Here is a 22,711-nt window from a genome sequence, read left to right as displayed (position 1 = left end):
TTCGCCTCGCGTTCCGATTGGTCAGTTGCCCTAGGTTTCCCTCAGAACTGCAAGACGCCGATATTGCGTTACATTGTAGCAAAATGGCGGCTGTCATTCAGAATCCACTGAAAGCGTAAGTAATTTAGACATTTATAAAATTCTGAATAATTACTTTGCTGCCAACTCAGTACATTGGTGATTTCCTTTCGTGTGCGTCATTTCCAGCCGTCTGTGTAAGGCAGGCGAAGCTGTCCGAATATATTTTCAATACTTCTTTCATGTCAAAGTAGCCCTCTGCTGTTCTTTTATTTTGCCGAATTTCAACATTTGGACTCTCACATGAGCACACAGCTCCTTGACATTATCTGAGCACTGAAGGGGGCTTCTCCCCTGCTCGCTTCGGGCAGAGTGTCGCCTCTCCTGTGCTGTACATTTATTTGAAAACTGTCGACAACGTGCCGATTCGCCGCAGCGAATGATTAAAAGCCGATTTCCCTTCGAGCTGGCTCGGGCACAGGGAGCAGCGGAATATCTCCTGGCATTTCCAAAGTCCGTTATAGTTGTGGGAATTGTCGACATGTCAACTTTGGCTCCATAGAGCGCAGACGTGGTCAAGACCCGGTCAAAGCAAAGCAAGCAGGCAGACGGGCGAGAAAGGGAGGAGGCATTTTGTATGTGCAAGCAAGACATGCGAATTTACAAAAAAGTGACAGCAATTTTAGTTTGAAATTGAATGATTAAACAATGTATGCAAAAGTAATTTTAATCCATGAATTTCAAGGAAATATCCAATCTTTCCCCCCATTTATCCTTTGTTCTGTTGTACTGTTTCTCTAATGTTAACACTGTGGAATAACTGACTTAGCCTCCTGCTTCCTGTCATTTTAAAGTAAAATTGCATTATAATTTAGTAAAGCTTCTAATGCATGATCGGTTCAGCTGTACGTGACAGCAGCAGTCAGGCTGGCTTTATTGATGTCTCCTAATGATCCTGGCTCAGTGGGGACTGAGGAGGTAGAGCTGTAGTTCCACTGTGCCTTTAAGTGGAGGAGTGCTGGAGATTAGGCTGGTCCAGGATCCTGGGCCCATCTGTCAGAGAGATGCTCCAACTGGGAGGAAGTGCTGGGTTGAAGCAGAAGAACCATCTGCTCCTCCGCAGAGGCACCGTGCAACCTCTGTGGAGTGGAAGTGGAGGATCAAGGTGCAGATTCCTGGACCAGTTGTCACGCAACAGGCTTCTGGGTCGCCTCAGTCTAACCGAGGAACCAAACGTAGAAAAAATTACCACAAAGCAACCAGAAACCCTGCAGAGAAATATAATTTGTGCTCAAATTGTGTCTTGCAGATTGGTTCCAATCATGTCATACCACTTTTGCTTCTTTGTCTTTACTTTTCTATGTTAACTCGTGTTTGCATTTTACTCCATTTATTATGCATATATTTGTAGTGATACACCAATCATAAGATCTGAATTTGACCAATTTTGACAAAAAACAAACAGAATTTCTAATTTCCTATTCACTGAATCCATAAAAACTAAGAACTCCCTTAATTTTTGGTGAGTGAGTTCATCAACCAACAATTTTTGTGTTGTTGCACTTTTTGTACTTTAATAATGATCAGATATATTTGAAATACTAATACTTTGATGCATAAATGGGGACAGTTATTCCTTCATCTTCTGTTTGATCCAAAACCACTACATCTATCATCAACCCCTATAAGATGATCCTTTTGGTACGTGATTTCTGAGCTTATTATGCCTCACAATCCACTAAAAGGCCTTGATGCAGATTGAGGCGGGGGTTGAATTTGACCCACCAATACTGCGCTCTTGTAGGTAGTCATAAACCTGTAACCACTATGAACAGTAAAGGGATTGTAGTGCAGACTAAAGCAATATGAAGCTGCAGGTGCGCGTAGAACTTTCTCATGTCATGTCTGATCGGAGGAATATATTAATCACCAGAATCTGATGGAGGTGGCGCATGCTTAAGATGGCGCCCAACAGCTTTGTTTGTATTTAAAGCATTGAATGCATCTGGACAGCCTGCCTGCATGAGACTATTTGACACAGAGGTCAGTGCTGTGGGATTTTCCCACATAGGTTTTAAGCAGATGAATTCTCTGAGTTGTAGGCCATGCTGAGTTCTGCAACCTCAGTTGCGAGAACTGACACGGCCTGTATTCTCATAAAATGGTGTTGTGGGATGTGATAGGTCAAATAACTAGCCTATTTTTGCTCTTTCGTGTGTTACTCTTATGAAAAAAAATCATAATGATAATGTTAGCAATTAGCATGGCTACCATTACGAAAACTCAGCAGAACTCAAAATTTGGGGTCCTTACTTTAACTGGAAATCCAACCATTTGAGCCTTTTTGTTATCTGTCTCTCACTCTCCTGCAGCCTGAATGAACCACAGGCATCTCAGTGTCCCGTTTTTACATATCTGTACTTTATTTGACTTCCTTGTAAATACCTCACTGACACTAAAACATGTTCTTCATTAAATTACACACAAACTGTTTTTGTCAACACTATGTCTTAGCACTTGGGTATAGTGTGTTTGCCAATTGAGAAAAGTGCAGCCAGCGAATCAAAACAAAATCATCTGCTTCTGGTCACATGACAGTTTCCTTTTGCATTTCTAGTTTTCTGGTTATTCATTGATGAATAAGTCCATAATGTTGCACATTGCTGCTGGTTTGAGAGCTGTGCTGCTCTCAAGCCTTAATAAACCTGTTCATTATGGAGAATATGTAAATTAGAAACTGACAAAAGTATTAACTTTGTTCCTTTATCCAACTGAACTGCATTTAAAATCTTTAAAATGACACATAGATTAAATAAAATAAGCATCTTATTAACCTTTTCAAATACTTTTGATTTGTTTGTTTTTTTTTCCTTGTGGAAAATTTGGAAATGGCCAGGTTAAAAAAATGACTTGAGAAATGTTTATATTTCCTTTGAATTAGCTTTTCTAACTACTGACCTGCTAACTCTTAACATAATGGGGTCACTGACCAGGGAAAAGATTCTTTATTAAGTGTCTGGTATGGCCCATTCAAGCTGAAAATTTAATGTTTATGATCACCAGGAATTACCTTGTATATCTACAATTTGCATGTTTTCATATAACCATGGCTGTTTTACAGTCCTTGTAGTTAAATGTTGGTCACTTTAGAATCAAGTAAAAGTAAAAAAATATATATATTAGTATGGAGGTTGGACATGCATTAAGTAAAAAAAAAAATTCTAACTATTAGCAAAACATAAATAATATGGCAGCACTATGGGGACTGTTTCAGATGTTTTACTTTTTGTCCAATTTTGGCTTTTTCTACTATTTGTTTTTATCTCCATGTCTTTATATCTTGAATAATTTCCAGAGAAATCAATCTACAGTTTTGGGCCTGGTCGTGCTTTTCTCCTACATGTGGTTTTCCATGTGGAGGTAATTGACTCCCTAGCTACAAAAAAGCTCATTTTAAATTCCCAGAGTAATTCCTAAAATGTTGCAGAACACTCACAGAGGCCTGCAGGGAGATAACTACCCACCTTTATCCCTGGAAGAACTGCTAAATAGAAAAAATTTAAACTTTCCATCTGTGCCTTGTTTCAGTTTTGCCAACGAGGGAATTACCAAGGAAAATTACGTCTTCCACTAAAACGCTTTTACACAATTCAGCAGTGTTTGTCCTGAGATTTTTAATTTCTTTTTCATCAGAAAGTGTTTCTTGTTATTTTGCTGGACTGTTTCACTCTTATATCCCAACAGACTTCTTCATGTGTCTGCAGTGGAGCTGCTGTTTTCATCTCAGAGCAGTTTTAGCATTCTGATGTGGAATGTCTCCTTGCTATAAGCTGTGCTTAATGAAGTGTTTCAATCTGCTATAATTAGCCTCTGTCTTGGGTTTCTGACTTCATTTCACACGTTTGTCAGATTATAATTAGTCACACTTGACACTAATTGGGTGTCAGTCCTGTGGAACAGTTTGACCTTTTTTGTATTAAGAAGATTCACTTTGGGGAAATAAAATGTTGGTTTGACTTTTTTCCTAAGGATGAGGCTGTTGAAGCGTAGGAGCCTAACTTGCATGATTGTGTGAGGTTTGTGAACAGGACGTTGGCAATCTCCAAAATCTGCTGATTAAAATTGAGTCTGGGATATTTAATTAGTAAAATTGCTCATTAAAATTTGAGCCACAGCTGGAGCTTTCCGCCGGCTGGACTAATCTTTCATCCACAGCAATCCTGAAACGACATCGGCCCGTTTGCAGACTTCCTCGTCAACAGGGTTGAGTTGAATTTGAGTGAGTCAGGCCTGCTGTTTATTTGCTGAGCGATTGTGGAGGTGTTCTGTCTGGTTTTGCTCCTGCCCTCACTCAGACTGCGCTGTTCGGATTGGTGTAATCAGAGGTTGTTGTCAGGATGTAGTCACTCTGTACAAGCCCTCCCCCTCACTTGACATGTGGTGGTTCTGGCTTCCTGTGAAGCAGCAGTGCACCTGCAAATTTAGGAAACTCTCTAAAAGAGAATTTGCAAGATGCTAGTTTTGATTTTCTCTCTTTTTCTATAATGTGCAACTCAACTCTCTTGGGTACATTTTAAAGTAGACACTGGAGCTTTCACAAGTCAGATCCTTCCTGGGAGCTGCAGTGCCAGATATGCAAAATGTGTGTTGACACATGCTCGCATTACGGATGCACCCATGTGGCACGGCGAACCGTTGACAGAAACAAGCTGATAGTGGAGGCCCCATCGGCCACAAGATTTGCTTTTACTCCATCTCGCCCTCATTCTACTCATACTCACCTTGTCCACTCAGCTGGAAGATGGTGAGGATGTAAAGCACATTTTCCAGACATGTTCTCTGGTTCTTCTAACATCACCACTTGGCTGCCAAACAAAAGGCAAGTACAAGTTTTAGGAAAATATGACTCAGATTTCCAAACAATGAAGAGTAGTGGATTTTTTGACACAAAATAGTCATTTAAAAGCTGTAGTTTTAGATGTACAATTTAAAATGTGTTAGGTAAGAAAACATGTGGCAGAAGCTGGCAGTTTAGCCACTTTATGTAAACCAATCTATGAAAACTGGATTTTTTTTTTTTTTTAAAAATTAGAATTGTTGGACTGATAAACCAAGTTATTGGTTATTGTTACGTAGATTAACCCTGGAGTTTCAACTGTGTGTCACTGATAGTTTTACATTCCTTAAAATGGCATTTGACAAGAGGTTGCTATATTTAGACAAGAAGTTGTAGCTGAAGAGTGAAATCTGAAAGCTGCTGGTCTAAAATATGCATATCTGAGACACATTTTTTAAATTAAATTATGGTCTTGGTTATGCAAAAGAAAACTGAGTGCTAGAGATCCACCGAGAAATCTAGTTGAACATGTTGTACCTCGTACAGAAACATAAGACGCTGCTTAGAAATAAACTGTATGGTCTACAACATGTCGACACGCCTGTGGTTTATTTAGACCATAAAGAGTAAGACCTTAAGCAGATGGAAAATGTAGTACAGCCTTCGCATTTGCAAACAAACCAATATGTTAACTGGCACAACGATAATTGAGTTGCAAGTTTTTTTTATTGTATTTTTTGCAGTATTTCACAGACTCACACGTAAGCTCCTCCTTTCTGCTACACCGGGTGAGACGGAGAACGGGCTCAAGGGAAAAAGCACAGCTGATTGCAAGTGTAGTGCTCATTTGATATGCATTACCTCAGCAGACCTACCCACACTGCCTTCAATTGAGTGCCGAGTACACAGCAGTCTAACAGGAACACGGAGAATACGTCAATGAAGATGACCAATCTAAGTCAAAGAGAATGCGCAGCTTCTGGATTCATTTTCTTAAGACAAAAACTGTAAAGCATGCTGTAATATGTGTCATAAGAAATTTACTGAAGTCTAGGTAAACAAATAATTTGTTTCACCACTTAAAAACCCGATCCTACCCTGTGCTTCTTTTCAGGAATTCCCTTTGATAAAACAGTTTCCTAAAAATTTATCCATAGAAAAAATAAGCAGTCTTTTCAACAATGTTTTCAAAAAGCCATAAATCCCATTTCTATTTAAAAGTTTAAGCATTCATTTTCCAAAGTTTTCACATTAGAAAAGACTGGAAGGTAGGAATTTGCCCCAATTTGTCTGCCTTTGACTTTCACTATGTTTTATGTGTGCAAAAACCTTATTGAGTACTAAACTCAGGGCTGCTCAGTCATTTCTGACTTTCCTAACCTCTCAGTATAAATACATTGTGCCATTATTCTTTTAGGCTTGTTGAAATTTTATTCTACACCTAGCGTTTTATTTGTCCAGCTTGTTGCTTCCCTTTTGTGATCTTGGCACTCACATCTGCACTTTTGTGAAAGCTGAATTAGTCTGTAACTGATGTTTTTGTTGGTTTGTAAACTTTGCAGCAGTTAGAAAATCTCCGAAAAGTTGCAGAACAGAAACAAATGTCTGAGAACGGAATAAAAGCAACATATGCTGTCTGGAGTTGGTGTGGGTCTCTTTCATCTCCTGTGTCGTTGGACATGTAGGTCTTGTCACTCATTACAGGTGTCAGAAAGATCTCTCACCTTAGTTGGTGTGCCTGCTGCTTGAAGTGGCAGGCCTCTGATGGAAGACATCTCATTGCACAGACAGCCGTCTTCCACTTTTTCATCTGTCCTTTTGCTACTCATCCAACACTCTCTAAACTTCTGTGCCAATTACCTGAGCAATCTGAAGTTTTTTGACGTAGACTTCAGCAAAGCTTATGTCTGATACCACCTGTGTGCCGACGTTAGTTAGTAAAGCACATGGCCGATGATCAATCGGCCACGTGTCCCTGTATCCACTCTGGTATCAGGGAACATATGGTACATTTTGACAGTTCATGTATTTTATGAGACTGCTGCATGGTTTTAATTAGGGGTGCACAATAAATCTGCCAGGGTTTCCTCAATTTTAGGCGGTTGGGTGATACATGTGAAGTCAATCTTCTGCAGTATTCATACCTACCTATGCAAAGGTCTACAAATCAGCCACTGTGGTCTTTGATGACAGAGAGGAACAACTAGCAGACCTGTCCACCGTGTCATGTCTGCATGTGTGTAGCTACCAACTTGTAACGTTCACACTTTTCAGTCAAAAATAAATGGTATTGGCCTACATTTGCATTGGTAGATCAGACTTTTTAAAGATTGATGACCGGCCAGAAAACTGGAATTTGTTCACCTCTAGCATTAATTTTTGTGTATGTGTGTGTTATTTAATTTAAATGTTTTGTATCATCAATCAGATTTTAATCTCAAACAAAATTAACATGAGTAATTACAAATAAGGACATAGCTTATTCACATGGGGCTACCTCAAAAGCTACTTAAAGGATTATCTCAGATTTTCTAAAAACATACTTATGAAGACTTTTGTGAAGATATATCATAAAACGGTGAGACAAAAGTTGGACATTGGATTTATGGAGCTAGAAATTTTGACCAAGCTGAAAATCCCTTTACAGCAATCATGTGTGAATTTCAGCTCAAGCGCAGTTGGCTTATGCATCATCGATCCACAACACACCAGCAAGGCCACAGCTAAATATTTAAACAAAATTCCTTCACGGTGATGTAAAATCTTCTCTGTCAGTTATCACAAACGCTGTGTGATGGATGTTGCTGCAAAGGGTTGCACAACCAGTACATAGGTTTGGGGGACACTTTTTTGCAAAATCAAAACAAGATAACGTTTGTAAAATTATAAGACTCTTTGCTATATTTTATAGTTTTATATTTCCATTCTGGAGGAAGAAAGTTCACATCCCCTAGTTGTTCTTGTGAAATTTACATCCAGATGTTAACAAAAGAGTAAAACACAGGACTTACTTTTTGGAGCTCTACTTTTAGGCAACACATGGTACAAATTTGATTGTTCAGACATTTTATGGCTAGCTAGGTGGTGGTAATTTTTATGAGTCAAATATTTGTCTGAAGTCAGTGACGAAGATACTTAATAAGTCTGAGCTCATAATAAACCACTCTAGTTTGTAAGTGTGAAATGAAAAGAAAAAGTGGTTTTATGTGGAAAAAAATGTTACAGTCTTTAAGTAGATTTAAATATCTAGATTAGATCAGAACATGGAGAAATGAATACAGTACTGTGTGTATTTGTCTTGACCTGCCTACTTGCTGTTTTGCACTCCTTTTTCTTCATCTTTCATTTTCACGCCTCTTCACCTTCGCCTGTGATTCCTGCTGTACCTGAGACTGCTCCCTCTCTCCTGTAACTCAAACACACACAGCTTTGTTTCTCCTCCAGAGTTTTGAGTTTCTAAGGACTAGCATCCATAATGTGGCTGTCCTTCTGCTGGATGTTTTCCTTTTCAAGATCAAAGCATGGAGGATGCAGAAAAGTCGCCCTTCCAGCTTCTTCGTCTCAGCTTTAAAGTTGCACTATGACTCACAACCAACAGCTCATTAGTTTCACTTCAAAATGGCTGCCTTGCTAATTGAAAACACATGGAGGATATTCCAGAATAAACACTTGCTCTGATTTGCCTTTTTTGGGCCCTGTAATTGAACAACAAACTGTTAAAAGGTGCACAAATCATCTTGTCACAGGAGTTGCTGCCTTTTTCCCATATTTTCTTGTGTAAATCAGAAGCTGCCCTTGTGCAAGGAATTCTGCTGAGATTAATTAAGTAGGCTAATTACCATACCAGGCGTGTGGCAGAGATTGAGGGCTTGCATGTGAAATAGCCACCCCCATTTCTCTCTGAATATTAACACTGAAACCCTGAGGGACTGCCAAAATCTCAGTGGCACCAAGAAAAGTGGAGCTAAACTGCGACAGTCTTAGTTGCTTGTCGGTCAAAGGAGTGACTTCACATCAACCTCCAGAGTCTTTGTTTTAGTGATGAGCTTCACACACAGTCAGGAGCAGCATAGCTCAGTCCACGGAGGTAATAATGTGTTGAACAGTGGGAACAGTGGGAGCAGCAGCGTTGTCGAACAGTCATAAGTGGGTTGCATTGCTTTTTTTGCGGGGAGGTTTGTCCATAATTTCTCCCTGATGATAGACTGGAAGATGAGTGGTTTGAACAGATGTGTACAGAAATTTCTTTGTTGATAATGTCAGTGAGATTCTAAATTTAAAATACTGTGGTAGGTCATTCTATAAGTTTTTGTTGTAAATTTCTATGCTGCCGAAAATTTAAGATGGAAAAATACTTTTTTGAAAAATGTCTTAAAAAATTTATTTCACAGAAACAGCAGAAACCCAGCACACCATAACCAAAAAAATCTCCGCAGCAGAATGCCAGCTGTGCTTACACATTGAAATTATTGTTATCCTGTAAAGTGATTGCTTGTTTGTGTTCTGCATGTGAGCCCATTGTCAGTGGTCTTTACCTCTGCTGCTGTTGTTCCCTGCTGAAGGCTGGGCGACCAGTTCTATAAGGACGCCATTGAGCAGTGCCGCAGCTACAATGCCCGCCTGTGTGCTGAACGCAGCGTCCGCCTGCCGTTCCTGGACTCTCAGACTGGCGTGGCCCAAAACAACTGCTACATCTGGATGGAGCGCCACCACCGAAGCCCTGGTAGGATGACACACACCCCCCACTCACACACACAAAAAGAGGCACAGAATTCACACAGCGATGTACTCCCTGTTCTGGGTCAGGCTGCACTTTTATACTCAGGAGGTTGCTGTTCACAGCAGTGAATAAAATGTATGAGACTTGTTGCAGACTACACGCTGAAATTTTTTCTGATGATCCGTAATAATCTCTCTGACTCACTGTGAGAAACCTGCTATTTGCTCTCTAAGCAACAGCCCATTATACACAAATCTCAGCTTGTACTGACTATCATCATAATTGTATTTATTAACGAATTTGTCCAGGCAATGTATGACTACAACCTCATCCTGTAGAGATCATATAGGCTGATTTTCTTTTTTTCTTCTAACAGAATTTCAAAATTGTAAATCATAATTAAAGACTTTTAAGAAGTCTTTGAACTACTTTCAAGAAGTTCAAAGACTTCTTGTAAGAGAGAAAGAAGTCTTTAAACAGGTTTTAAGAGACTAATTTGTGGTAAAGCTCAAAACACGCAATACTGCTGGTGAATGTTGCAGTGGTGATATGACTTGCAATAAACAATAATAAACAGACATATGAAAACAGTGTTAACTTCTCTTTGCTTTGCAAACATGCAGGTAGTCCAGATAGTCGGCAGTCGAACCAGATTTTCTAAGCAGAATAATTGAAAATATTCCATCAGGTGCTGTTTTGGCAACAAAACTTAGTTGAAGTTTCTTAATAACAATAGCACATCTTATGTGCTTGAAAACATTTTCTGCTACATCAAGCAAGGATTGAAAAATATGCTTGCTTGCTGTAGCAAGCATACTTATATTTGTATTTATATAATATATAAGTATACTTATATAATATGCTAATATTTAATGCAATTTAAGCAGTTCTTTGCTCTGTTCATATTCCATACAGTGATCTTGGGGTGAGTGCTGGAGAACTGCAGTTACCAGCATTAAAGATATTTCTTATTATGTTTCTTCATTTTTAATGGAAGCAGATGTGATGATTTGAAAGTAGTTGCTGTAAAACATACTTTTACTGTTGCATTGAAACTAAGAAAAAAAAAATTCTGAGGTGACATTTTAAAGAGCCTTCAGCACAGTTAGGATTGGTATTGTTAAAAAGCAGCCTGCATGTATTGCCTAGAGCGGGGATGGCCAACCCGCGGCTCGCGAGCCGCATGCGGCTCTTACGTCATATAGTCGCATTCTGCCAGACGTGCAATAATGACGAGAAGTAGTCAAATGAACTGTCATTTATTGACAACAGCAGCACGCCATTACTGTTGGCCGTAACCACGCCAAAACCACACAAACAAAAAACAGTCTTTGATTCTCTTGCAACTTTACTCGTTCCAGTCGTTCGCCATCTGCTCTCACACAAACCTCTCACCCCTCATCCCTCACTTTCATTCCCCTGTCCCCTCGCTCTCTCATCCATCCTGATGCATTCGTGGACAATGGGAAATCATACACTCTAATTTAAATCTCTAAACAGCGTAACATCCAGTAACATTTAGCACATACTGTAGGGTCGCTATAATATTCAAGTTTCGCTTTGCTTGAGTTCAATGCGCATTTTCGTCAAATGCGCATGTGCGCAGTTTTTCAGCAAGCGTAAAATCATTTGAGTAAACCTTTTGCGCTCAAAATGGCAGGGAAAAAATGCACAGGAAAACAAAAATATGAAGATGAACACAGGGCGTTTTTGACAGAGTGGGAGAATTTATATTTTTTTGATGAACGTAGTGGAAAGCCATTCTGCCTTATATGTCAGGTGTCCTTGTTGCATTTTAAGGCTTCAAACCTTCAGCGCCACTTCAGCTCACTCCATTAAATAACACATGTAAAGCACATAATAAAAGGAAAAATGTATTGTAAATTGTTCTATTATTTTTTGTTTATTTGGTTAAACAGAGTTTGTTTGCATGAGGAAGTGCACAGCGTTCATTGTTGAAAATGTCTGGCCTGTGGTCTTTGTTGAGACTTGTTGCAGACTAAAATAGTGTGTGAAATTTACAATAAATCTGGCTGAGCAAAAGTATGTGAGTATGAGGAAGGGATGGGTTGATGTTCATGTGTGCCCATGCATATGATGTGGCTCTTTGTGGAGATTGGTAAAAAATGTGGCTCTTGATCTTTGTCTGGTTGACCACCCCTGGCCTAGAGAATGTAGATCCTTACTCTGAGATTTCCAGAAAATTGCCAGTATTTCCAAATCCAGCATGTTGCATAACAGATGGGTTAGAAGCTCAAAAGGATAAAACAGAGCAACTTTACTGCAATATCTTCATCCTTGCAGTCTCAGTCTCTCTTGAAATAGCATCCAAGATGAACCACAGACATGTCTTGCAATCTAAAAACGTCAGCATTGGATGCATTTCCACCAGTTCCACTGCTGAACTGGTCATAATAATTAGCAGTGGAATAAAACTGCTCTTCTCTTTCCAGCTGTTTAAAGAGAGTCAATGTCTGAGCATTGCCTAAAGATAAAATTGACCTTGACCTTTTAATGTCATCAGCTAGAGTTAATAAATACAGTTTAACTGCTTTGGCTGCCCTGCTGGAGCCATATGGAGATCAGCTGATGGGTTTGTGAAGCATTCATAAGTACGGAAGGTTGACTAAAACTGTTTCAGTAATTAAGTGGTAATATTAGGTCATCTGTTTATAGTGATACCAAGTTGAATATTTTGATTTGTGAGATTAAACTTTCTTCCTGCCCTCTAGGAAAGTAAGAATAAAGAATAGAATTATTTGGATAAAATATTTACGTGAGGTGATTTTTAGGGATGTAATGATGTGCGAGTGAGCTGGTTTGTTGGTTTATTGAAAATGAACTGTTTTTTTTTTGTAGAACCAGTTCTAAAGCCAGCTAAATAACTAGCTTTAGCATCAGCTACTTAATGGTTAAATACTGGAACTACTTTGGTAGAAAACCCAGATCTAGGTCTTCTTCCCTCAGCAGCATCTTCAACTCCAAACAGTGTTGACACAGGTACAGTGAACAGAAGATTACTGAATTTTGAGTTAAACAACCTGATGCAGCTAGTTAAGCTAATAATTACAGTCTATTCTGCTGAGTTTTTTGAATTGTTACAACTCGCTTACAACCAGACCATTTGTATGTGTGGAGTTTCAGGTGTAGAGCTGAAACTGTCTTGCCTGTGTGCATCTACTTTTGCAGGTGTTGCAGCGGGGCAGATGTACACATACCCCGCCCGCTGCTGGAGGAAGAAGAGGCGGCTCCACAATGCCACGGATCCCCGCCTGGGCATCTACGGCCTTCAGCTCGGTAAGACTCCTCCCCACCCACACATCGATCTCCACCCCCTGCCTGGCTCTCCACCTCCTACCAGCATCTAAATCACTGGTGCTGATCTGAAATGATCTCACCACAAGCGAATGACTCTCTCAGCACACAGAGCAGGATGGCAGATATTTTTGTTTCTTTCCAGAAGATAAATGAAATGTGGCTGTGTCCTCCACGGCTGGTAAACTTGTTTTGTGAGAAGTAGAACACGTAATTAGATTTACCACTGCTGGGAGCGTTGAGACAGAGGCCGGCCACAGTAGACAGTATTTAATAAATGTTAGGGAATGGAGTTTGGCCTTCAGTGGCTGCCACTTGAAACGACTCGCTCAACACATTCCAGCTGTCCTCTATATTTCTGCCTGTTTTCTACTCTCCAGCTCCCTTGCTGATTGGTTTTGTTGTTCTGTTTTTGAAACTTTTATCACACCATTAGTCGATGACGGGCTCTGTGTTGTGACTTGTGTTGCTGAGCTCCTGCAGCCGCTCCATCCAGTTTTCCAAATCTGGAGGGATGTGAGGGATTTTTATGCAAACTCATCTTTTTTATCTTTTAAACAGGTTCTGTGAAAAGATGTAACATTATCATCTGTTAGCAGAAATCCCTAAGACCCAACCCAATTTTTGGAAAGTTTGAAAAATGATGGGGGGGAAGCATCTTGGAGTAGAACAGCAAAATCCTGCAATAACTCATGAGCTGAGTCTTTGTTTCCTAAAAACACCCCATTGTTGTCTATTGTTTTCCTCTGCACCCGCTCTGGCTTAGGCTTCACCACCACCAGCTGTCCCTTCCCCTCTCCAACAACAATGGCTTGCATACGTGCCATCTGCAGGAGCCCAGAAGAGGTGAAACGAAGCCTGATTGAACCTGGCGTCTCATCCACGGAGCACGTAGCGCACCCGGCCAGAGGTGGCCGGCACAGGGCAGCAGCGAGCGTCTGTGTCGCTGTCTAACTGATGGTGTGCTAAAGAGACTGGGGCTGCATGCAGAATCAGCTCCCTGCTGCAGGCTGCTGCCAGCTCTATTTTTAGCCTCCCAGTTCCCTTGGGTTTTAGACGGAGGGCGGGAGAGAACTAGTGAGGGTGGAGGTGGTTGAGGGGGGGTGGTTGTCTCGTCGCGGAGAGTTGAAAGTCAACGCGTGCAGACACAATGGTGAGGGGTTGTTGCCACGTGGTATCTGCTTTCCTTACTCCTACCTTTTGTCTTCCTCATTCCTCTGCAGTCTGCTGTTTTTTATGTCTTAATATTCAGCAAAAACTCTCTCTAGTGTGTGTAGTTGTAACAAGAAGGGCTGATGGAAAGCTGGAGAGTGCGGGGGCCTTGGTCTTTAGAAGTGGCTACTCTCCATAAACCAACTGAAAGATCATGCAGCTCTCTTTTGGGAAGAGTTTGTGTGATTACGATCTGTCTGCCTGTCACACTTTTGTTTGCTTTACAGAACCTGCTTGCCTCTTATGATATTTGTTCATAAACACACTGTAGGAGGAAATACCTTGCAAAATATTCACAACCCTTTTAATATTTTCACTTTTTATCATATGAAAGCTGAAGCTTCAGTGTATCTTAATTTGTTGGAAAAATACAAAGGACTTGGAAAATAATACACGATTTTAAGGCTTATAATGCCAAAAAATATTCTGGAAATTGTGGCACACATTTGTGTTCATTTCCCCTGAGTCAGTGTTTTGTAAAACCACCTTTTTATAGCAAATGCGGCTGCAAGTTTTGTTTGTACCAGCTCACTACATCTATAAACTGTATTTTTACTCATTCTTCGTCATAAAACTTCTCAGACAGACTGGATAAGGAATGTCTGTGAACGACAGCCTTCCAGTTTTGATACAGATTGTCAATTGGACTTAGGTCTGGGCTTTGACTGAGCCATGCAAACATATGACTGCAGTATTTCAACTCTGTTTAGTATTGTCATCCTGTGAAATTTTTCTCAAGTCTTCAGCAGTTTTCTTCCAAATTTGCCAATTATTTAGCTCCCTGTATTTTCTCATCAAAAGTAGGGATGATTTTTTTTGGGGTGGGGAGGAGCATCCCTGCAGCATGATACTGCCACCATCATGTTTTACTTTTGGATAATAAGATACTGTGTTTTTATTTATCGTTTATCTGTGTTATGGCATCGTAAAACCAATATTTGCAGATTCAGTTAGTCCTTATTGAGTATAAATGGCAAAGGCTAAAGGATTGCATCATTTTCCTTTAAGATATGCATATGATTCCTAATAACTCGCTTTTGTCCTTCAATCAGATGGTGGCCTTATGTCCAGAGACACTTTGCCCACCCAGGGCACCACACTGGAGGCTCTTCTGCGAGGAGAAAGCCTGGACAAGAGGAACAACTCCAAGAATGATGAGGAGAGCCTGTTAGAGATCCAGGTTGGACAGACACTGTTTTGAGGAGACTTGAAATAAATTGTTGTAACATAAATATTTGCGAAACAAAATCAGCTAAATTTTCCCTACTAACCTGCACAGTTTGTTAGCTGAGAGCTGGAGAGGCAGATTGCTTGCACAATTGCATTGTGACGAGTAATTGACACAAATGATGGGTTCAGGTATAGAGAAAATGGAAAGCTTCAATGCATTTTTTTGTGTTTGTTTTGTTTTTTTGTCTGTTATTTTACCTAAGTTTCGTAAACCTAAACTTATCTCAGTATCACACATTCCACCACAAGCATGTGGAAACAGGCTTGTTAACAGGAAACAGGAATCTGTTAAGCTGCTCTCTCCATTTAAAAATAAAATTTAATAAAAAGGTTGTTGGCTGATTTAAAATATCAAGTTTTGCTTCAGATATTTTCAGCTCCATTGAAATCTCTCTGTCTTTCCATTTCAGAGGGTTCTGGAAGCAGATGCAGCAGAAGATGCTTTCAATGACGATAATGACTATGAGGTGGACACTCCTAAGCGGAGACATCGAGGGAAGGGAAGAGTAAGTAGCTGGAGGGCGCTATGCAATCATCTACTGAAGTGGCTGTTTTCTTCTGTAATGATATTTAAATCTGTGCAACTGCCTGTATGTTGGAGTCATTAATAGCAGCTTTATTGTTTCTTCTGCTCAGGGCCGGGGTTCGGGGCGCAGGAGGACAGATCTGGATGATGATAAGCCATATGTCTGTGACAGTAAGTGGAGAAAAATGTTATGATTTTCAGAAAATAATGGATTCAAAAATAAATACTTGTTTATTCAAAGTACTTTTTTGTGTACATAATGAACTTGCTGTTGCATATTGACAGAGTATTTTGCAGAAAATCTATTGTTCTTTTTTGAAAAAAATCAAAACAAAAGGCAGTTTAAAAACAAACATAGATCATGTTATTGTCTTGAAGTCCCAGACTTAACGCACTCACAGGCAGTTGGTTCGCTTAAGCTGAAACCAGGCGACCTGTGTCATGATCACCTCAGGTGTCCCTGCATATTCAAGTTGCAAGTGGAAAATCCAAGCAAGAGGTGTTGAATTTTACTGCAGTGTGTCTACTTGTATAACCAATTTTCATTCTATTTGTTCTGTCATTTTCTTTTGTTTCAGACAGATACAAACAAAAGCAGAACTCAAAGACTTTGACCTCAGGTACTGTTTTTTGTCGTCATTGTTGTTGTTGACTTCTTTTAGCTTTTTTCAATTGTGTTGAAGCATTGTTGTTTGTTTTCTTAGTTTTCCAAAGCTTGGAAATATTATGGACTGAGTACCAGTAGTAAGATGTACTAAGGTCTTCAGAAAGTCTAAAAGCTGTAAAGTATTTTAAATGAGATGCAATAAAAGCTGTCAAACTTCTCTGACTGTGGAGCATAGAGCAGGGTCTTTGCACAGTCTGGAAAAATTTTCCAGGTTTGGATTTTTGTGGAAAAGAAAAATATGTATTGGAAAATACTGGTATTTCCAGGTTATTTTCCCAACTCATTGTCATAATCAGGGGTTTCCAGTTCCAGACCTCCAGAGCCACTGAATGGCAACTTTTAGATGTATTCCGTGTGATTCCCTGTGATTTCTTCTTAAAGCAGGGATGCATCTTGAACTTTCTCCAATACTGGAACCCTGGCCTAATTGCTTCCTTCCTTCCCTCCTTTCCTTCTTCCTTTCTTGCTTCTTACTATCTCACCTTGTGTCATTCTATCTTCTTTTTCTTTGTCTCCTTCCCTATATCCTTGTATATTTAAGGTTCCCCAGGTTAATGTTTATTTTCTCCCAAATATTTTGAAGGCGGTTCTATTACAGCAATTCATTTCATGCTTTCAAATGTTACTTTTCCTCTGTTGTAACACAAAAGTATTTCTGTAATATTGCTCCTCTGTGTTCTGCAGTATTTTTCTAATTTGCAGACACCAAAAAAAATGAGCCGTTTATAAAAGATGAACAAGATGTTGAGCTTAATGTGCTCTGTTTTTTGCAGTCTGTACAAAGCGATACAGGAACCGCACAGGACTCAGTTACCACTACACTCATTCCCACCTGGCAGAGGAGGACAGAACGGGGGAGAGAAGCACGGTTGCGTCCCGCTCCCCCACTGCACCACAGACTGACCGGCACAAACGTAAGACCCCAAACTTAAGCTCTAAAATGTTGCACAACTTGTAGGCCTTTGGGAAATGTGTTGGTAGTAAACTACTAGTGGTTGGATAGTTTTAGATAAATTAAAAAAGTATTGTTGCCAGCTGCTGTCACTAAGTACCTATAGATGTTTAGTTAACCGTTGTGTAAAACAACTGTGGTTCATCTGTAGAGTCGAGGGGTTATGCTATTCAAAGTTTTATAGGAGTAAAAATGTTTTGTACTTGACTGAAGAAGGCAAAAAACAGCAGACAAATTCCAAAGAAAGGACCTAAAGACACATCAGTGAACTCCACTTTAAAAAAATTACAAGAAGTTTGTCTCCTTTGAATAATTAGAAATGTCTGAGGACTCAAGATCTGTGCGTTACATTTGGTGATGTACATGAACGTCTATTTTTGTAAGTATTACTTTAATACTCATTGTTTTGAGTTTTTTAGGTCACAACTAAGACCTAAAGTTTTTGTAGTTTGTATAAGTTGTGAAGTATATAATTGAAATTCAAAATATTAAGCTTGTTTTTCAAATTTATCACTCTGGATTTCTGTTTCTGTGTCATAAGTCATGTCAGATTTGTGTCTTATCAATATGACTGAATCTTTGAAATTAAAATGTCCTTGTATCTTATAATTGTCATTAAAAGACAGAGCTGGAACTTTGTGTTTAATAAAGGTCGTTTTAATATAAATGACTCTGAAAGTAAAAAAAAAATGTATTTGCATCTATTAACAAACTTATGACATAATTGTCATTATAAAAACCAAAATTGACTCTGAGACTCATGACAGCAAAAGTGTAAATTATGAGTTCTTTATTAAAATGATCATGTAGTCAGTAGTATTTTTTTTTCAAAGAATAAAATTATATGTCACGAAACTTTTAATCTCATAATTAATTAATCTGAAGATAAAAATAATAAAAACACTTTTTCATAACTGAGGCATTGGAAGAAAAATCTATGACTTTATATTATAATTCTGGCATTAAGATATGACTCTAGGACTCAACCCAGAACAACTGGAAGCAACATTTAGTTTCATACTTGCTAATAGAATCAAAGATGTAGAACCAACATCTACTTTTATCAAAACAAGAATTCAGAGATTTCCATACTAGTTTATATGGACTACTTATTCTTATTAAACAATATGTAGTTATATACTTTTGCCTTTCTTTTGGTTTGTTGTTTTGATGTTTTATTTGCTCTGCCTTGTTGCTGAAAATCTGCAATATAAGTAAAATGACATTACCCTACCTTACAAAACATCAAATAAGATCTTATTTGCATGTGTTTTTTTTTTTTTAAACTAACTTGCTTTGAGTTTACCTCTATCCTGAAATCTTTTTAAGGTCCAAAGGTTTCTGGTGGAACCACCATTCCCAACAACTACTGTAATAAATGCCATGGTGCAAACAGGAAAACGGGTAAATCTGGGTCTCCCTGCACAGCCTGCCAATGCACAAGTGAGTGAAGTTGCTCCTATGCACACAGTAATCGCCTACATCAACTTCAAAATGCTCTGAATGGTTTATGTAGGTAACTTTCTCATGGCCTAAGTTGCCCCTCTCTGTTCTCCATCCCAGCTGGTGGTGGGGAGGAGAAGGAAGATTGCACATTCGCAGCGGCTGAGGAGCTGTTTGGCACCACCTCAGAGAGCGACACCTCCACCTTTCACGGTTTTGAAGACGACGACCTTGAAGAACCGGCCGCAAATAGCAACGGGATATCCAGCCGCCACAGATAGACTTGTTAGATTTCAAATGACACTTTTTTGTCAAATATAAATATGGATTACCCTCCGGCAAAAATCAGCTGCTGCTTTGTCAAATTTTTGTTCTTGGTTTTGTTTTCAGAAAGCACAAAGTGAGAGTTTCCGGACAGAAATGCAAGTGGTATTTTATCTACTGAACATTGTTGGATAATTTATGGAGACATTTTTTATATATATTAATATAGGGTATAAACGGACCTTTAATGCAACAAACTATCAATGTTTCCTAAAAAAAAAACTGTAAGACAGAAGATGCTCTTAGTGTGCTTTTTAAAAATTTTCTTCCCTTCCCAACATTGGTAAAGAAGCCAAAAGCTATGAACAAATGCAAACACTGGAGAAATTGGAGACGGTAAAATTTTAAAGTGATGAGTTTGGTTGGTCCATTTTCAAAGAGGATGATACTTGCAATCGAAGAATCTTCTGGGACTTTGAAGGCATCTTCTTCTACGCTCACTCTGGGTTGAATGTGTGAAAGTGAAGGAACTAAGGAAAATTACAAGCCACTGGAAATATTGGAATATGAAAGTCTTTTTTTTTCTATTTTGATGAAAAGAGCATAAAAAAAATAAAGGTAAGCCAGGTAGTTATTGAATAATTAAACATATTAATAAGTTGACTTTCCTGCATGATTACTGACCTTTAACCTTGTTTACCTGCAAGGCCTTCAAAATTATTTATGCTTCCTGACTGTTTCTGAGTTTTGTGTTTAAACCACAACTTTCCATGTATTATATTGGATTTTTTTTTTGTGCAAAATACATGCACATAGTGATGTAGAAGAGTAATTATGATGAAACATATTTTTCATATTGCATAATTTTCACAAATAATCTGAAAATTGTTGTGTTTTCATAGTTCTCGTCTTTTGAGTAAGATACCCTTAATTAAAGTGCAGGTCCTTCAGGTGTCACCAAACATCAAATAGTCACCTTGACAATACTTTCATAAGCTTCCTGGCTACTTCCTAACTACTTTTTGTTAGTCTGTCAAATAAGTTAAAGTTTGTGGTTTTAACATGACAAAATGTGAATGCAGTCCATTTTGCAATGCACTTTGTTCCCTGTTCTTTTCTAACTGTGATTGTCTATCACGCAGGAGCAGTGAGCACATTGCCATGTTGCCCAGGGATCAGGGGATGACCAGTGAAGAAGAGGATTTAACTCTCAGAAACTATTGAGCCTCCTCATCTGTCCTGATCTGGGCTCAGAACGCGCGACTGAAGCTGCCTTCCATGAGCAGCGTGGCTTAATTCAAGCAACTGCTCCCCTGATATTATGTATGGAACCCCTTTGAAACATTTGAAATGTGAGCATCCGGCCTCATTTTCTCCTATCTGCACAGTGCTAGGAGCTCCTGTCTGAACTATGGGAACACTAAAGGCCAGGCCTTTGCATGGGTTGTACCTATTCGACCCAAGGGGGCGACCCGGCTGACCCTCCTGCTCTGTGATCGCGTGTCTGTCCTGATACAAAAAGATGCCATCATCCTGAACACTGTGCTCGCCTGCCGCTCTGCATTGAAAGCCAGCTTTGATAGCCATGACTCCTCCAACCTGATCTGACCAGAGACCCCCAACCTGACCCCTTTGCTGACCTGCAGCCATAGAGCCGGTGCTCAAATTCACCTCTATTACATGCAGACCTCTGAACTTTGTAATTCTCTTACTTTGACAGTTTTTCTTTTCTTGATTTAGTCTGTTTCTCAAGTTGATCTTTAACAAATCACAGCTATCCTTCTCACTGTTTTGCATGCTTTCTCTGCTCTACTAAGTTTTTCTTCATTTCTGCCTGTCTGTACTGATACCTCTGTCTGTACAGGTGCACAAAACTCACAGCTACTCAGGCATCTTTTTGTTTCCTGGTGATTGTTCAGCTTCTTAGCTCAGATCAGTGATTGTATGCGGCTGACTAGGAGAGACGGCAACACCCAAACTTCGATTTTTCTTTTTTTCCCTCATTTTTAATCAACACCTGCAAAGGATTCTGGGAGGCAGCAGTCAGATGCCACACATGCAATAACAAGCTTTACTTGTTTGCTGATTTTCTTTGAACTTCTATGTGTTTCATATGTAAAGCGTAAATAGAAAAACTTCTTTTTGGCTGAAAATGTTCGCACCCTAAATGAGAGGGGAAACTACATGCAAAGTTTGTGAGGGCCTGATTTCTTTCTGACATTTAAAAGGTGCTTCCTGTACTGTATCAAGAAGCTGTTAGGTCCAAAGGTTGCACATACCGTTGCAGAGGTGTGTGTGATAATTCAGCATCGCTGCTCCATTATTCCTGTACGTCTGTTAGGACTTGTTTGTGCATTCAAATCATCTCTCCTTGCTTCCCTCAGGGACCCCCCCCTTTATTCACCCAACTATTTTTTTTTTACCTTTTAATCTGCTGGACAAAAAAATGCTTCTGAAACGTGTCCGTTATCTTGTCTTCCCGTATAACAGTTATGTAATGTTTCTGTTTGATCATGGGGTCATTGTGTCTTATCTTCCAAAGTCACACCACTAAGTGAAAGATGTGCGTCCTAACCTGCTAAATGTTGCAAATACTAACAGGTAAAGTGCTCGCCTCTCTAAACAAGAAGCTAAAAAATATGAATATCTGCTTAAAATAAAGCGTCACCTTTTTATTAAAGAGCCGGTATACCTCGTCACAGACACAGCAATAGGCCCTGGAGCTCCTTGAGAAGCCTGCCGAGGGAGGGAGGCTGAGAGGAGGAGGTTCTGGGTGCAAACGGAGCCATGAAGAGATGAAATGGACATGATCGGGTGTTGCTTTTGTTCCTGTTGGGGGTTTTTTCTGCTGTAAATAAAAGTGAAAAAGGAGAGAATGAAGAAGTGTTTGTTTGGTAAACTATTTTTATTGTTCTGAAAAAATAAATACAAAATAAGGAACAAGTGCAAGCGAGTGACTTTTTTTAGTTTTTTTTTTTTAAGGATACATTAGCTTTATTGTTAGACCTGGCAATAAAGTGTTGAATGTATTAAAATATATCCATCTTTTATTGCAGTAGTATACTTAAAATGATAAAATAATACAACCTTAATTTGAGTTAGTTCATTTATGGCAAGAAAGAAAATCCATAGCAAGTAATTGTTTTTAATACATTCATAAAACAATTTGATGACAACTCTTACAGTTGTTATAAAACAAATATGTAAATTAAGCATTTTATATAGTCTATATATATATATATAGCTGTTAGTTTTTCAACTGTTACTTGTAATCCATGTCTTCCTGTTTCTCTGTTGTGTAAATATTACATCACACAGATTTATTTCTCTTGGCAACTTTTCAAGAACGTAGATTCAAGTTAATGTATGTTGTGTGGTGTGTTGATTTCTATAAACTAGAAAATGGCTACAAGAAAAAGGGTAATTAGCTGACCCATCAGAGAAAAACAAAACAAAAAAATTATGTGATGAAATGATGGTTCATCATATAAATCACGTCTCCCCATTTGGCAGAACAAATCCCTGGA

At 39.1% G+C, this 22,711-nt stretch overlaps 1 protein-coding gene and 1 long non-coding RNA gene across 2 annotated transcripts; one reads left to right on the top strand and one right to left on the bottom strand.

Annotated features, from left to right (window-relative positions):
- The first annotated feature begins 21 nt into the window (after positions 1–21).
- Positions 22–22,145, top strand: LOC129365092 (zinc finger protein DPF3-like). Its single transcript, XM_055038013.1, has 11 exons — positions 22–115; positions 9,418–9,578; positions 12,765–12,872; positions 15,155–15,282; positions 15,743–15,838; positions 15,969–16,029; positions 16,437–16,478; positions 17,299–17,439; positions 18,807–18,920; positions 19,041–19,802; positions 20,327–22,145. Exons 1-10 carry the CDS (start codon positions 84–86, stop codon positions 19,199–19,201), a joined length of 1,044 nt encoding a protein of 347 aa, XP_054893988.1. The 5' UTR covers positions 22–83; the 3' UTR covers positions 19,202–19,802; positions 20,327–22,145.
- Positions 122–5,715, bottom strand: LOC129365093 (uncharacterized). The gene is made up of 3 exons (XR_008606498.1): positions 5,615–5,715; positions 4,800–4,883; positions 122–1,235 (listed from the first exon to the last, which is right to left on the bottom strand). It is a non-coding gene; the product is annotated as an uncharacterized LOC129365093 (long non-coding RNA).
- Positions 22,146–22,711: the final 566 nt, after the last annotated feature.

This window comes from Poeciliopsis prolifica, unplaced genomic scaffold, assembly GCF_027474105.1.
Source record: "Poeciliopsis prolifica strain line A6 unplaced genomic scaffold, Auburn_PproV2 SCAFFOLD013, whole genome shotgun sequence".
NCBI classification, from domain to species: domain Eukaryota; kingdom Metazoa; phylum Chordata; class Actinopteri; order Cyprinodontiformes; family Poeciliidae; genus Poeciliopsis; species Poeciliopsis prolifica.
The sequence above is the reverse complement of the archived record's forward strand: the minus strand, read 5'-3'. Positions and strand labels throughout refer to the sequence as shown.